Raw genomic sequence first — 13,619 nt, forward strand, 5'->3', positions numbered from 1 at the left:
AGGATAAGACGGCAATATGGACAGAGGAATGGGAAGCTCGCTACCGACTCAAAAGCTCGATAGGAGGAACTACGCATCTTGGTCGTACAAGATGCACCAGTACCTACTTGGTCATGGTTACTGGAGTTATGTCGAAGGAGCTAATGATACAATGCCTGAATCGACACACAGAGATTTTTCAGCTTGGGAACAAGCGACAAGCAAAGTTCTTTCCTACTTCGCGTCCTGTGTGAGCGACCAGCTCTTGAGCTACATTCAGGATGCTAAGACGCCAAAGGACGCATGGGTGAATCTCAAGAGGATTTTCGCCGCTAGCACAACGGCCAGGAAGCTGCAGCTCAAGCAGGAGCTCAACAATGTCCGACAAAAAGATCTGTCTATGGCCGATTAAATGGCCCAAATCAAGGAAATCTGCGACTCTCTCGCCTCCGTCAACGTGAATGTCGAGGACGACAAAATGGTGCAGGTGTGTCTTGGTGGGTTAGCGTCAAAGTTCAGAGTGTTCCGAACGGTGGTCTGCACAAGGGAGATTACACCTTCGTTCTTCGAGCTTCAGTCGATGTTGCTCATAGAGGAAAATCACGCGGGTGCATCGACGAGTACGCACACTGACAGCAAGATGTTGTACACGAAGGAAGATAGGCCCCGTGGTCGTGGCGAATGAGGCAGATCTACGCACAATGGAGGCGGCCGAAACGAGCAGAACGTGGGCATAAATCAAAATGTCGGAAGCAATTCTGAACCCTTCGAAAGCAGGGTAAGTCATAGCGGCGCCAGAAGCCGGCAAGAGAAGGCCGTGACGGAATGTTGGTATTGTGGCAAGAAAGGCCACAGGGAGAACAAGTGTTGGAAGAAGAGAGCCGATTCGGACATAGCTGGATCGAGCGGAAGAGACGCAGGAAGGCGTCAGAAATCGCACTAAGCCGAAGCCTCCGAACAAGCCGGAAATGGATCGGGCCCGACCTTCGTAATGAAGCACAAGGCCAATTCAATGGCCGTGAACACCTCGAAATCGAGTGAGGTGTGGTATGTTGATTCCGGAGCGTCGAATCATATGACGAGTCAAGAGGAATGGTTCTCGTACTTGGAGAAACCGGAAAAACAAGGAATGGTCGAAACGGGAGATGACACTCCACATACCATCGAACATGTTAGAGAAGTTCCTCTCAGGCACGTCGGGCAAAAAGGGAAACTTATGAACGTGTTGCATGTCCCGACAATAACCAAGAACCTAGTGTCGGTCGAACAGATCGTCGACCAGGGGTTGCAAGTTCGATTCACACACCTCCGGTGCTACATTGAAGAGGAAGGCAAAGTTATTGCGTAGGGGCGCCGTGAAGGGATGATGTTTATCCTCGTCACCAATCAAGCCGGAACCGTGTTGTTCGCGAAAGGACAGAAGGTCGAACCGAATATCGACCTATGGCACAAGCAGTTCGGCTACGTTAACTTCCCACGGCTTCATGAAATGCAAACGAAGAATATTGTTTCCAGATTGCCTAAATTTTGGGGCCGTAATGGTCAAGTCTGCGAAGCCTCCCAGCTAGGGAAGCAACACCGACTTCCATTCCCCACAGAACGTAATCGTAGTCGAAATCCACTGGATTTAATCCATTCGGATGTGTGGGGGTTGGCACAGAACGTGAGTCTCGGTGGCAGCCGTTACTTTATAACCTTCATCGATGACTTCACTCGGCATACTTGGGCGTGCTTGATCGCAAAAAAGAGCGAAGTCTTCACGTGGTTCCTGAAGGTGAAAAACCTTGCGGAAAGGGAAACTGGGCGTAAGATCAAGTGCCTACGGTTCGATGGCGAGAAGGAGTACTTCTCCAACCAATTCACAATTTATCTATAGAAGGAGGGAATTCGACGCGAATTCTCGTGTAGATATATGCCGGAGCAGAATGGCATAACCGAGCAGAAGAATTGGACAATCGAAGAAGCCTTCAGGGCAATCCTTAAAGAGAAGCATATACCGAAGTTTTACTGGGTTGAAGTCGTAAGGACGGCTGTTTACTTGCAGAATCAAACCTCTGCTAATGGAGAAGTGTCGCCACGTGAGTTGTATTACGGTAAGAAGCCTAACTTGTAAGAAGCCGAACTTGGCACACTTGAGGATTTTCGGCAGCATCGCGTACGTACATGTGCCGAAGGAGAAACAGAGGAGGTTGGACGCCAAAGCCGAAAAGTGCATCTTAGTCGGCTATTCAGACGAACAAAAGGGGTATAAGTGTTATAACCCCCGAACGAAGGAAGTCCGCTTCGTGGTACTTGCCTTCACCTCCAGTACCTCATGACTCCATTCCAAACTCTGAAGAAGAGGTCAGCGAGGCCAAGCTGCCTCAGCGGGATGAGGAAATCGGAGCTCTAACAGAGAATCTGATCTCATTTCGGTTAAGTGGGCCGAATGAGGGGTTGGGCCGAGATGGTCAACCAAATGAAGAGTCAGCGAGTAGTGGTGACTCGGCCGTGTTGTCCCCACGTAAAGAACCGAGGAGACGGTTTACACGTACAGAAAAAGGGAAGAAGAAAATATCGGAATACGATTTTGGCAGTGTCGAGTCAAATTGGAGTGAATCTGATTTTGAGCCAATCAAGAAGGAACATCTGCGGAAGGGGTCGAAATCGACTAAAAAAGACATGAAATCGGGTAATCATGAGGTATGCCCATCTAACCACCTGAAGAACCCCGTAAAGAGGTACAGGTATAATGAGTACATGGCGCATCATTATGTGTACATGACGCATGTGGCGGAAGTGCATGAGCCGGAGAGCTACGCAGAAGCAGAGAAAGACGCAAATTGACGTGCCGCGATGGAGGAAGAGATGTGCCTTAACGGACAATGAGACTTGGGACCTCGTTGACGTACAGAAGGGTGTAAAGCTGATCGGATGTAGATGGGTGTATAAGGTGAAATACAACACCGACGGCTCCGTCAACCGATATAAGGCTCGTTTGGTTGTGAAAGGCTACACGCAAAAGCGCGGCGTAAATTACGACGAGACCTTCGCACCAGTCGCAAAGATGACTACCGTGCGAGTTCTACTAGTCGTAACTGCAGCGAAGGGGTGGCATCTACATCAGATGGATGTAAAGAATGCATTCCTACAAGGTGATCTTGAGGAACAGGTGCACATGGTACAACCCCCCGGATTTCTATCCGAACAGAACACTCAGCAGTCGGCCGATTAAAGAAGGTGTTATACGAACTTAAGCAAGCCCTGCGAGCTTGGAACGCGAAGATTATGCAATAGTTGCGTAAAATGGGGTTTACGACGTCCAAGTCAAACTCTTCATTATTTGTTCGGCAAGGTAAGCCTTTTACTTTATGTTGATGATTTAGTCATCGCTAGTGCCGACCTGGAAGAAATCGGCCTCGTTAAGTCTCAGCTCGCGGCATCTTTCGAAATGAAGGATCTTGGAGACCTTCATTCCTTCCTCAGGATTGAAGTGATCCGTTCCCCCAAGGCCTATTGATCAGCCAACATCATTACGCGCTGAATATGCTCTTCGAGTTCGAGATGGCAGATTCTAAGCCCATCTCGACCCCTCTGGATAGAAACGTAAAGCTTCGCCGAGATTCAGGAAAGGCGTGCGACCCGACACGGTTTCGACAGATTGTCGGAAGCCTCATCTACTTGACGATCACTCAGCCTGACCTCAACTATCTGGTCGGCCTGATCTTATGTCGTAGCCCACGACCAAACATCTTTAGTGCGCGCAAAGAATATTACGGTATGTCAGCGCCACGAAAAACATGGCGTTGTTGTATCGTACAGGCGTAGCCAAACAATTAGTTGGCTACACAGATGCCGATTGGGTCAGGAATGCCCACGATCGTAGATCCACATCCGGATACGCATTCTCATTGGGAAGTGCGGCGATCGCCTGGAGCAGTAAGAAACAACCAACAATAGTGTTGTCGAGCACGAAGGCCGAATATCGAGGGGTGACTGTCATTACGTGCGAAGTCATCTGGCTGAAACGATTATTACTGGATCTGCATGTGGAAGTGTCTGATCCAACGATAATCCATTGCGACAACCTCAACAGCATCCACCTTCCAAAGAACCATGTGTTCCACGCCTGGACCAAGCACATTGAGGTGCATTATTATTTTGTCCGCGAGCGTGTCCTTTCTAGTGAAGTCGAACTGGCGTATGTTCTGACGGGTCGGCAGATTGCCGACATCTTCACCAAGCCCCTTGTTCTCGACAAGTTACGGCATTTCTCGGGTGAGCTGGGTTTGCGTCACCTCGACACGCCAAACAGGAACAGGAGCGTGAAAGAAGCGGTAGTAACTGTGATGTTGAATCGGATGAAGAATTCAATTTTGGGCCGGCTAAAGAAGCCAAAGAAGAAGAAAACAAGGTCTGTAATCACAAGGAAGCGTAAAAGACAACCGAACAAAGGGGAAATACAGCCAAGAAGGGCATAAAGGCCAAGACCAAGACGTGGTCTGATGTTGTCAAGGGCCTACAGATAGAAGAAGAATTGGAGACAGTCAATTCAGGCGAAAGTGGAATTGAATCGGAAGTGTCTGATTTAATTGAAATGTTCGATTCAAACATTATGAATTGACTGATGGCCAAGCGAAGGAAAGGGCAGCAAAAGAGGCGCCAACACCGTGACAACAAGGGAGTTGAGAAGGGCCGCATGAGCAGACAAGCCGACCGGAAGGGTCGAAGCGAGCGGAATCGAACGAGTCGAGGAGCGCGAGCAAGGCGTGAAGCCAGAAGAGGCCGGAGCGAAGATATAGAAAAGCATATGGAACCTCAAGTTGAGCTTGAGGGGGAGTGTTGAGAGGCAAGCTCAACATTAGGTGCGTAAACGGGTGCGTAACCCAGTACGTAGACTGGGTGCGTAAAACTGTACGCAAAATATGGCCATGGCGGTGTTTAAACTGAGGGGCCGTTAGAACGTTATTCCTCGTAAGGAATAGTTTTAGGAGTTAGTGTAGAAGGCTCATTTATGAGCAGTCAAGTATTGTCAATACTTGTGTCAGCCCAATAATCGGGGCTTGTATAAAAGGTGCTCACTAAGCACGAAATATGTACAGAAAACATTCAGAGAATTATTTTTTAATATAGTTTGGTGTTTCTACTCTCTCTATCTCTCCCTCTCTTTCTTTGTGATTTCTGTGTTTTACCGAATTGTCGTACTTCTGAACCGTGTACTCAGTGTTCTTACACATACGCTTCCACACACGTATTCTTTTACACAAAGTTTCCAATGGCTTTGAATATGAGGTTGTTGCCATTCTGTTGTTGCTGGGGGATGGTCGAATGGTTTGGCACCTATCTTTCCTTTCTTTGGTCTATAATTCTTTATCTTTGCTTAATTAATTAGTTAGACTCTAACAATGTTCCTCATAGTCATAGCCATCAAATCTACTTCCCATCATTTCAGCTCTATCCATTGACCCAATTTCTCTCACTTTATTAATGATAATAATACTATTATTATTGCTATTTCTTTTATACTCACAATTATATTTCTTTTACATCACAATTAGTGGTATTCTTTTAACCCAACAGAAGATTCATATCAAACTACAAAGTATCTTGACTATTACCAAATCTATATAAATCAACCTTGTTCAGGTATTTAGGTTGTCTTATGGCAACCAAAGCGTCTTTCTCTTGTTCGTATGTTAACATTACAGATCACCATGCCATCCTTGGGGTACACACAATCATGTGAAACGTAATGTGTCAACTCAACTCAAAACACTTGATACCATTCCCTCTAGTTCCTTCATGTGTCAAAGGTGTTTGCCACTCATAACATTCAATACCAATCCCTCTAGTTCCCTTCATATCAAAATTGTTCGCCACACTTTTAGTGATGCCTGATCAAATTAGAAAAACTCATGCTTGCCTCTACATATTCAGAGCAAATTGAAGAAAAACATTTGGATACTAGAATCAATCATAATGTAGCAAGAGACATGTTTATGTATAAAAAAACTTAACCAACAACTCTATCAAATAAGAACAAAATCTAACCTATATACTATGAAACTCCTGTTTGTTTACATATTCATGATCTTAAAGATTATTACTCTGAAGTAACGATGCATATACCTTGTTTAAATAGATAGAAAGAAGATTTTATTTATGTGAAGACATAGTTCTCATTTTACAATGGCATACTCCAGCTACAAAAGCCTTGCATCCTGGCAAAAGTTTGACCTGCAAAAGTGAATACATTGAAGTCTCAAAAAACACCCTAGGCACCCAGATAGATATGTATAGGGAAGGCCCTTGAGAAGAAGAGATTGAGCTCATCTCATAGAAAGGCTATGGGATATTCAACCTCCCAGCTAGTGAACACACAACACACTCTAAGTTGGGAGTGAGGTTACTGGGTCTTACAACGAAAACCCTTATTTGTATAGCATAATCGTCACTTTGGGCACTTGCCCTCAAGGTCCTAATATATTATTTGACACATAGGAGCTCTTTAAAAGGTCAAGGATAAGAAGACTCAATAAGGAGGTGTATGAATGAACCTGGGAATTGATCAAAAACACCCCAATCATTTATCATTGAATTCTCAATAATAAGCCATAACACTAATCGCTTTTCCAAAATTCCCAAAATTCTATGCTTGCTACACTTACATTCACTCTTTACAACCTCTGTCTCGGTCCTTGGTTCTACAAGAAATATGGCCTTCATTTTGTATCAATGAGTGTTTGGTCACTCCAATTACTTATTATGGACTTTTGACATTAGGCCGGAGACAAAAGGCATCAATCTGGAATGTGCAGAGACATGGCAAATCCTAGTCAAAGAATGCCATCTGAGAAAATGTGTACAAAATAATAGAAAAGAAGATGGAAACATGCCTTTAATTACCTTATATTAGAATTCATGAAAAAATCACGCCGTAAGGAAAAGCTCATAGATATGGCCTGTGTTATCGCTTCCTATTCGTTTTAACCCTTCAAAGCTTTTCCGGCTCCCCAGAAACTCATACCGTCTCATAGGCACATGCCCTAGACTTGAGGCTTCTTTACTCACATATGCACCTCGTAATTTATCAGCATGCCGGGAATCGGTATATAGAGCCACTTCTACTTCTTCAGGTGTCATGCATTCCTATACAAAATAATCATTTCATTCATTAAAAGGAATCATGAGAAATATAGTTTCCATGGAAAACACACACACACACACACACACACATACATACATACATACACATATATAATACATCAGTCTTACATCATACTGCATACATATACCTACATATGTGCGTCATATCAACATGCATATATACAAGAGATGTGGGAAAAACCTGGTAAAATGACCAGATATACTCCAGAATATCTCGTCGGCAAAAGCCATTGGCATTATAGAATGTTCTTGATGAGGGGCCTATCTCTGAGAACCGGTCGATAGGAAAAAGTATTGTTACAAAGACTCCTTTGAAAATAATCTCCCCCCTTTCCCTGTCATGCCATAGTTTCTTTAATAAAGAGAAAGATCAATATATATAAAGGAATATGACCAGAATACATTTGAAACATAATAAATAAAAAGGCATATGGGGATTCTATAAATAAGCAAGAAATTTACAGTCATAACAACACAAGATATTCCCATTTATATCATAGCATTTGAAAAACATTAAAAATAACCGAACTTTGTGCCATGTATATGGAATCTGTTCGGATGGAATTCAAATTCTAAGGAAATTCTTGCAGAAGAAGACGATGGATGTACATTCCCCTTTGCCATTCAAATTAGAAAACTAAAAAAGCCCATTAAAAATACTTGTATGTGGGTTTTCTTATTGTAAGTATTGAGCATATATATTCAACACAAAAGAATAAGAATTAATTGATACCCTTTTCTATTTATCATGTTTCTCTTTACACTATGAAAAATGATGTTTCACCTTTCAGTCAGAGGCCTTGTGGTGTAAAAGGCACCCTCATGGTTGCTTCGGTCTTCAACATCCTCTTGTATATTATACAAAAGCCCACCTTCATTTGGCATATCGCTCTCACTTCCACATCTATCCACATACACATGGGCACCACATGATGGTTCTGTTATTGACCAACTGACATCTTCGAGAAGAGAATTAGGAGTTATGAGTCTCGGTAAAGACCGGCACGGCTGCATGTAAAAAAATACCCTCATATAAATTTATGGAAGTGCCAAAACTCCAAAAAATACGCCTTTTAAAATTTGTTAGATTTTTGCCAGACATATCTGTATGTTTTTTTAGAGAGTACAGGAAAACTGCACCTCAACCTTGTTGGTTGGTATTCACAAGAATATTCATAAGTTTCCAGAAAGCACCATAATACCTCACAATTGTAGAAATTCTACTACATTGAGGGATACCCATCCCCTAATTTGTTGGGTTTTTACCAGAATGTGCATAAGTTTTCAGAACGCACCAGAATATCTCTCCTCTAATTTATCAGGCATTTACTGAAACATCCGTATGTCTTCAGAGAGTATCAGAATACAACTCAACAGTACACAATTTACAAAATTCTGGTAGTTTTTGAAAACTTAAGGATTTGCTAGCAAATATCCATTTACTCCCTAAGAAAAAAAATTCATTCAAGAAAGAATATACGGAATTGTGGTGAGCACAATGACCCCTACTTGGTTGTGGGGACCTCGACGCCTCCTAACAGAAGCCTTCGCAGCACTACTCTTCTCCTCCCTTTGACGAGTTCGAGACTCCAAATCACGATCATCAATGGCTCCGCAAAGTGACGATATCTTTTCATGTGACTTTTCGGTTCCCTGCATGAATGCATGTATATGGACTTACAGACTATCCAAATGACAGACTTCTAGGCACCAAAATTAAATATATATTTTTTCTGTGGTTTCTCAGGGAGGTCAATTATAAACTTTAAACCCTCTATATCACATATGTTTGCTTAAAGGCCTATTTTAAAAAGCCCCTTACCAATGGATCTTTTAATGAGTAAAATCCACCTTTTGTCCATACAATTTGTAGGTCATTATGTGTAAACCCACTATATTTTACATGCATTCAACTAAAGGCGCAGATTTCAGCAAAAAATAAAATTGTGCACTTCCCCTATTCAATGTTTAGGGGGGATCACTATATGTAAACATCTCTACATTGTGTGCATATGGTGTGTCTAGAAAAAGCTACCAACTATGGTTCTTTCATGCACCCTTTTCTTGTTCAAGATTAGGAGTTTCATATTACATGTAAATCCTTTTATATCACATATCTTCAAAGACTAAGTAAAAAACCTGTTATCTATGGTTATAATAGTAATAACAATAAGATACCCCATTTTCCTATTCAATCTCTGGAAGGAGTGTAGTATCATCTCTAGAAAGGCCAATATGGCCTATGAGACCAAAGGAAATATACGCCCTATAGCTTGTTCGCTTGCTCAAGAAATGTAAATAACGATGCAACGCAAGAAGGAAAGATGCTATGTGCAAATATAAAATACGCATGTTTTGCATGAAAAAATAGCAGTAACAAGAAAATACACATTTTTCCTATTCAATCTCTGGAAGAAGAAGAACATATTATTGTCTCTAGAAAGGTCAATATGGCGGCCTATCAGATACTATATGCAAAACCATCTATATCATGGGCATTCCAAGCCCATACAGAAAAGCAACATTTCCTATTTAATATGTAAGGGACTGACACATTACATTATCTCAACGCATATATTTTAAGAAACCCTTTCATCTATGGCTTTTTTCCTGAATAAAATTCAGCCTTTTGCAATTCAGACCTCCAGCAGAGTAACTATTCATACAAACCCTTCAAACACATGCATTCAAAACCTTCTTTTGTTTTAAGATTATCTATGGGTTTTAAAAAAAAGATACGATTTATGGTTTTTTCATAATCAAAACGCAATTCAATCGCACAATACCATTAAATGATATGCTAATGTATGTTTGTGTAAAACATAAAAACATAAAAACCCTTCTATTGAACTCAATGCAATCAATACATATTTGAGTTAACTCCCCCTTAAATGCATCATTTAGAGAGAGAAACCCATCACCACTTTTGCATACCTCGATTGAATGATGACCTTCAGCAATATCCAATAAGACAGAGACATGTCGGGCCAAGTCTGCCGAAAGTTGAACAAGTCGTTGAACACTCCTCTCTTTCACAGACTTCATCACCCAAAAAGGCTACAAAACTCAAAAAAAGTAAAACTTTAAAGCTCATATGATGGTCATACATTTAATCATAACATTCATAATTTATCAACACCATTTGCAAATCAAACTTACCGTGACCAAGTTCACGTTGAACCCAAGGTATTTCAACATAAAAGCTCCTTCACAAACTATATGAGTAGCGGGTGAACCAATGTACCAGTGGTCGATAAAGGAACCCCCTTCACTTGCTACAACTTCCATGACCTGAAATCAACACAAACAAACAATCAAGATATTGAATCTTCATGACAGACAGAGCTGAGTTACAGGACTGAGGATCCAATTAGATGTGGGAAAAAAACAAGATGTCACCTTTCTTTGGAACTCATTTGATGAGTCCATATCGATACAAAAACACATATTTGAGAAAATTCCATGAGTGACCACGTCTTTTTTCACAATTTCTGTCGGCACTTGTACTGTTGTGAGAGTTAATGCTTTCATTTCATTATGAGGAGTTGACGGCAAAGACAAACGATCAGAGCTTCCTACTTCACGGATGGGGGCCGATGTATTAAGGAAGCTTCTTACATTGTATAGAGATTCATCTAATCTCACTGCAAAAATTCCTAGACTTTACTACAATAATTAAAAGAAACAAAAAATTTGCATAAATAGATATCTTATGCCATCATCGATGTAATTTATTCACATACCATTTTGTTTAACACAATTCACAAACCATGCTAGAGTGACAACATAAAGACCCCTTTTAAGCCCGTGCTTCAAAGCATGTTCATACTTTCGCCCGCTAAAGCTGTGAAAAAAGAGTTAAGAAAGCATTGCACCAAAAAGAGTACATTAATCTCTCTTCTTTTCTTGATGTATACATCAATCTCCGTTCTTTATTATACATGTACAGCAGAGTTGCCAAAGTATCATGTCATGGCTGATCACTATTTATAATGTAAACGAATTTTTATGAAGGATATCTGTACAACAAGGTGGGTGCATTGAGAGTGAAGATCTGGACTGTATTCGCCGCCCATCCATACAGTTGCTTCTTGCACTTGTTTCCGGGCATCTGCATATTACGACTCATTAAACATTACACATTCCTTGGGTCGCACAGTACTTAGGAGACCACACAAAGAAATATACTGACCTTTTTAACATACTAGAAACAGTATAAAAAATATACCATGATAAAAATCCTCACAATCATACCGCAAATACAATAACAGTATAAAATACGTACTCGAACCACATTCACAGAGCAATTTAGACCAGTCACAACAATTACAGCCACGTTCACATCAAAATAGAGCATTACCTTGTTCATTAAAGCCATCACCATGTTAAACTCAGAGCATAGGACCCACCAAAACTTGTGGAGATAATGCTATGATATGCATATTTCTTATGATTTAATGAGATAAATTAAGAGCGCGTCATGGGATATTCACACAAATTAAAGAGCCGCAATCATCACATGAATTAGAGTATTGCCACAACAATTGAGGGCACAATCACATAAAACAACTATTACGAGGATAATCACATCAAATTTCAATTAAGACCAAAACATAGTTCATTCAAATGAACCAGAGCAAGAAGAGAAATTCCAACCTCTTGAAACGCTACAGAACAAAGAGCTCAATAACATCCAGTAAGATCATAATCACATCAACTAGTATCATAACTACATCCACTGAGAACAAAACATTGTTATTTCAAATTACCCACAAATAATAGATGATAAAATACATCACTGAATATATACGTAGAGAAAAGGAAATTCAAAAGATAGAAAACATCAACATTAAGAACATAAACCAGGACAATCAAGACAATACTCATATCCATTAACCCAAAATCACATCAATTAAGACCCGACATATGCTGTTTCGAATGATTCACAAACAATGGAGAAGGGGATTTATCATACGATGACTGAGTATAAGGCTACAGAAAGAAAGGAAAAGATAGACAGAGACAAACCTCTTGATAAGCCAGTGACACAGATGACGAGCCCATGGAACGGCCCACTGATGGAAGACATGATACTTCGAGGTTCCGAGGGAGGAGGTTGAAGGGGAGAGTTCATTCTACTTGCATTACCATTGCTATTACTGTTGGTATTACTATTATAACCACCCCCAAACATGGCATGATTGGGTGTGGAAGAGGCACTGCGCCCAGAATGACCTATCTTCTTCAAACAACCCACACTCAACACAACATGACTAGCTCTATGACCTGCCATGGCAAAACCTGTTTGAGCTTCGACATACCAACTCTTACCTCCTCTGTCTGTTCATAACCATAAGGCCTACCAGGGGATCAAACCATAACCCTAACTTCCATTTAGCTCCATACAGGAAACCCTAATTCTCTGCGGGTAAATGTAGCTATGGGAAAACCGTCGCTTTTGTGATCAATGTAGGTCCGTGAAACCCTAATCCTATTTCGGATGATGAAAATGAAGATATCGAGAACCCTAATTCTTGTGTTGTGTTCAATGTGGATACGGGAACTTCTACCTAATTATTCTGATCAATGTGGCTACAGGAAACCCTTACCCTAGTAGCTGGCTACAGGAAACTACGATTATCCTGATCAACAGTGACGATTAGTTTGGTGGACATGTAACCTTGACTCTTGCTAGCCCAGTTACAGGAAACAATAATTCTTCTGACAAACCTCTTTCTTTAGGAAGAAACTCTAATCATGGCTATTATTAGCTGTCGGAAACCCTAATTTTTCTTGGAAATCTCTTGCTTTACCGAACGTAAGCGAGCTACATGTAATAAGCCTAATTCTTATACATAATAAAAAGAAAACAGAACCCTAACCCGACAGAATACGAGGACAGAAACCCAATCTTGACTTCAGATTGAAAAGAATAAATAAATAAAAAAGGATGTATGTATTCTTTAACAGAGAAGGAAAAAGAAAAAGAAAAAAAAACAAGAGACTATGTATGTATGTATAGGAAGATAGCAATAGATAAGCTATGTAAGCTACAGGAATCCCTAATTCTTCTTCTGTCGATTTCTTACATCCGCCAGACAGAGAGAGAAAGAAAAGGAAAACCCCTAAAACCTAAAATTGTTTGGATTTCTTTAGGAGGGAAAAAGGAAACCCTAATTGCTTAGGTTTCTATGAGCTCAGAATTGAAAGTTAGTTTATCTTTAATTTATGGTGCAGGAGAGGATGAAGAAGGGCTGGAATTCTTTTTCCCCCCTCAAACTCAGTATCCATCCATATCCCCTCCCCACACAGAGACCTATAGCTATGGAAGCTACAAGGAAACCCTAAAATCTTAGGTTTCCATGAGAGGCTAGAATGAAAATTTTAGCTTTCTTTTTTGTTGATTGGGGTGGGGTGCTTGAGAGGATGAAGGGCTGGAATTGTTCCCCATGTCAGTGTCCATCCATCCATTCATTCTTTCATTCTTTCAAGTC

General features: G+C 41.0%; 1 protein-coding gene across 1 annotated transcript; it reads right to left on the reverse strand.

The window, feature by feature from the left end:
* Positions 1–6,575: 6,575 nt before the first annotated feature.
* On the reverse strand, positions 6,576–13,029 carry LOC147850805 (BRCT domain DNA repair protein). The gene is made up of 10 exons (XM_087335593.1): positions 12,154–13,029; positions 11,145–11,236; positions 10,869–10,971; positions 10,525–10,769; positions 10,285–10,416; positions 10,060–10,182; positions 8,635–8,778; positions 7,910–8,133; positions 7,307–7,460; positions 6,576–7,107 (listed from the first exon to the last, which is right to left on the reverse strand). The coding sequence occupies exons 1-10, from the start codon at positions 12,416–12,418 to the stop codon at positions 6,889–6,891; spliced, it is 1,701 nt and encodes a 566-aa protein (XP_087191719.1). The 5' UTR covers positions 12,419–13,029; the 3' UTR covers positions 6,576–6,888.
* Between the last annotated feature and the right edge of the window lie 590 nt (positions 13,030–13,619).

Source organism: Azolla caroliniana, unplaced genomic scaffold (genome assembly GCF_043228905.1).
Source record: "Azolla caroliniana isolate FFs.n. ecotype wild unplaced genomic scaffold, voAzoCaro1.0.p SCAF_20, whole genome shotgun sequence".
NCBI classification, from domain to species: Eukaryota; Viridiplantae; Streptophyta; class Polypodiopsida; order Salviniales; family Salviniaceae; genus Azolla; species Azolla caroliniana.

Bases quoted from the DNA above. Each gene is read 5' to 3' on its own strand.
- LOC147850805 (XM_087335593.1), bottom strand. From the start codon at position 12,418: ATGGCAGGTCATAGAGCTAGTCATGTTGTGTTGAGTGTGGGTTGTTTG. The intron at 10,183-10,284 runs GTAAGTTTGATT...TGAGTTTTGTAG, and splicing joins TCAACGTGAACTTGGTCACG to CCTTTTTGGGTGATGAAGTC. The intron at 8,134-8,634 runs GTAGGGGTCATT...TTTTACATGCAG, and splicing joins GTCGAGGTCCCCACAACCAA to CCGTGCCGGTCTTTACCGAG.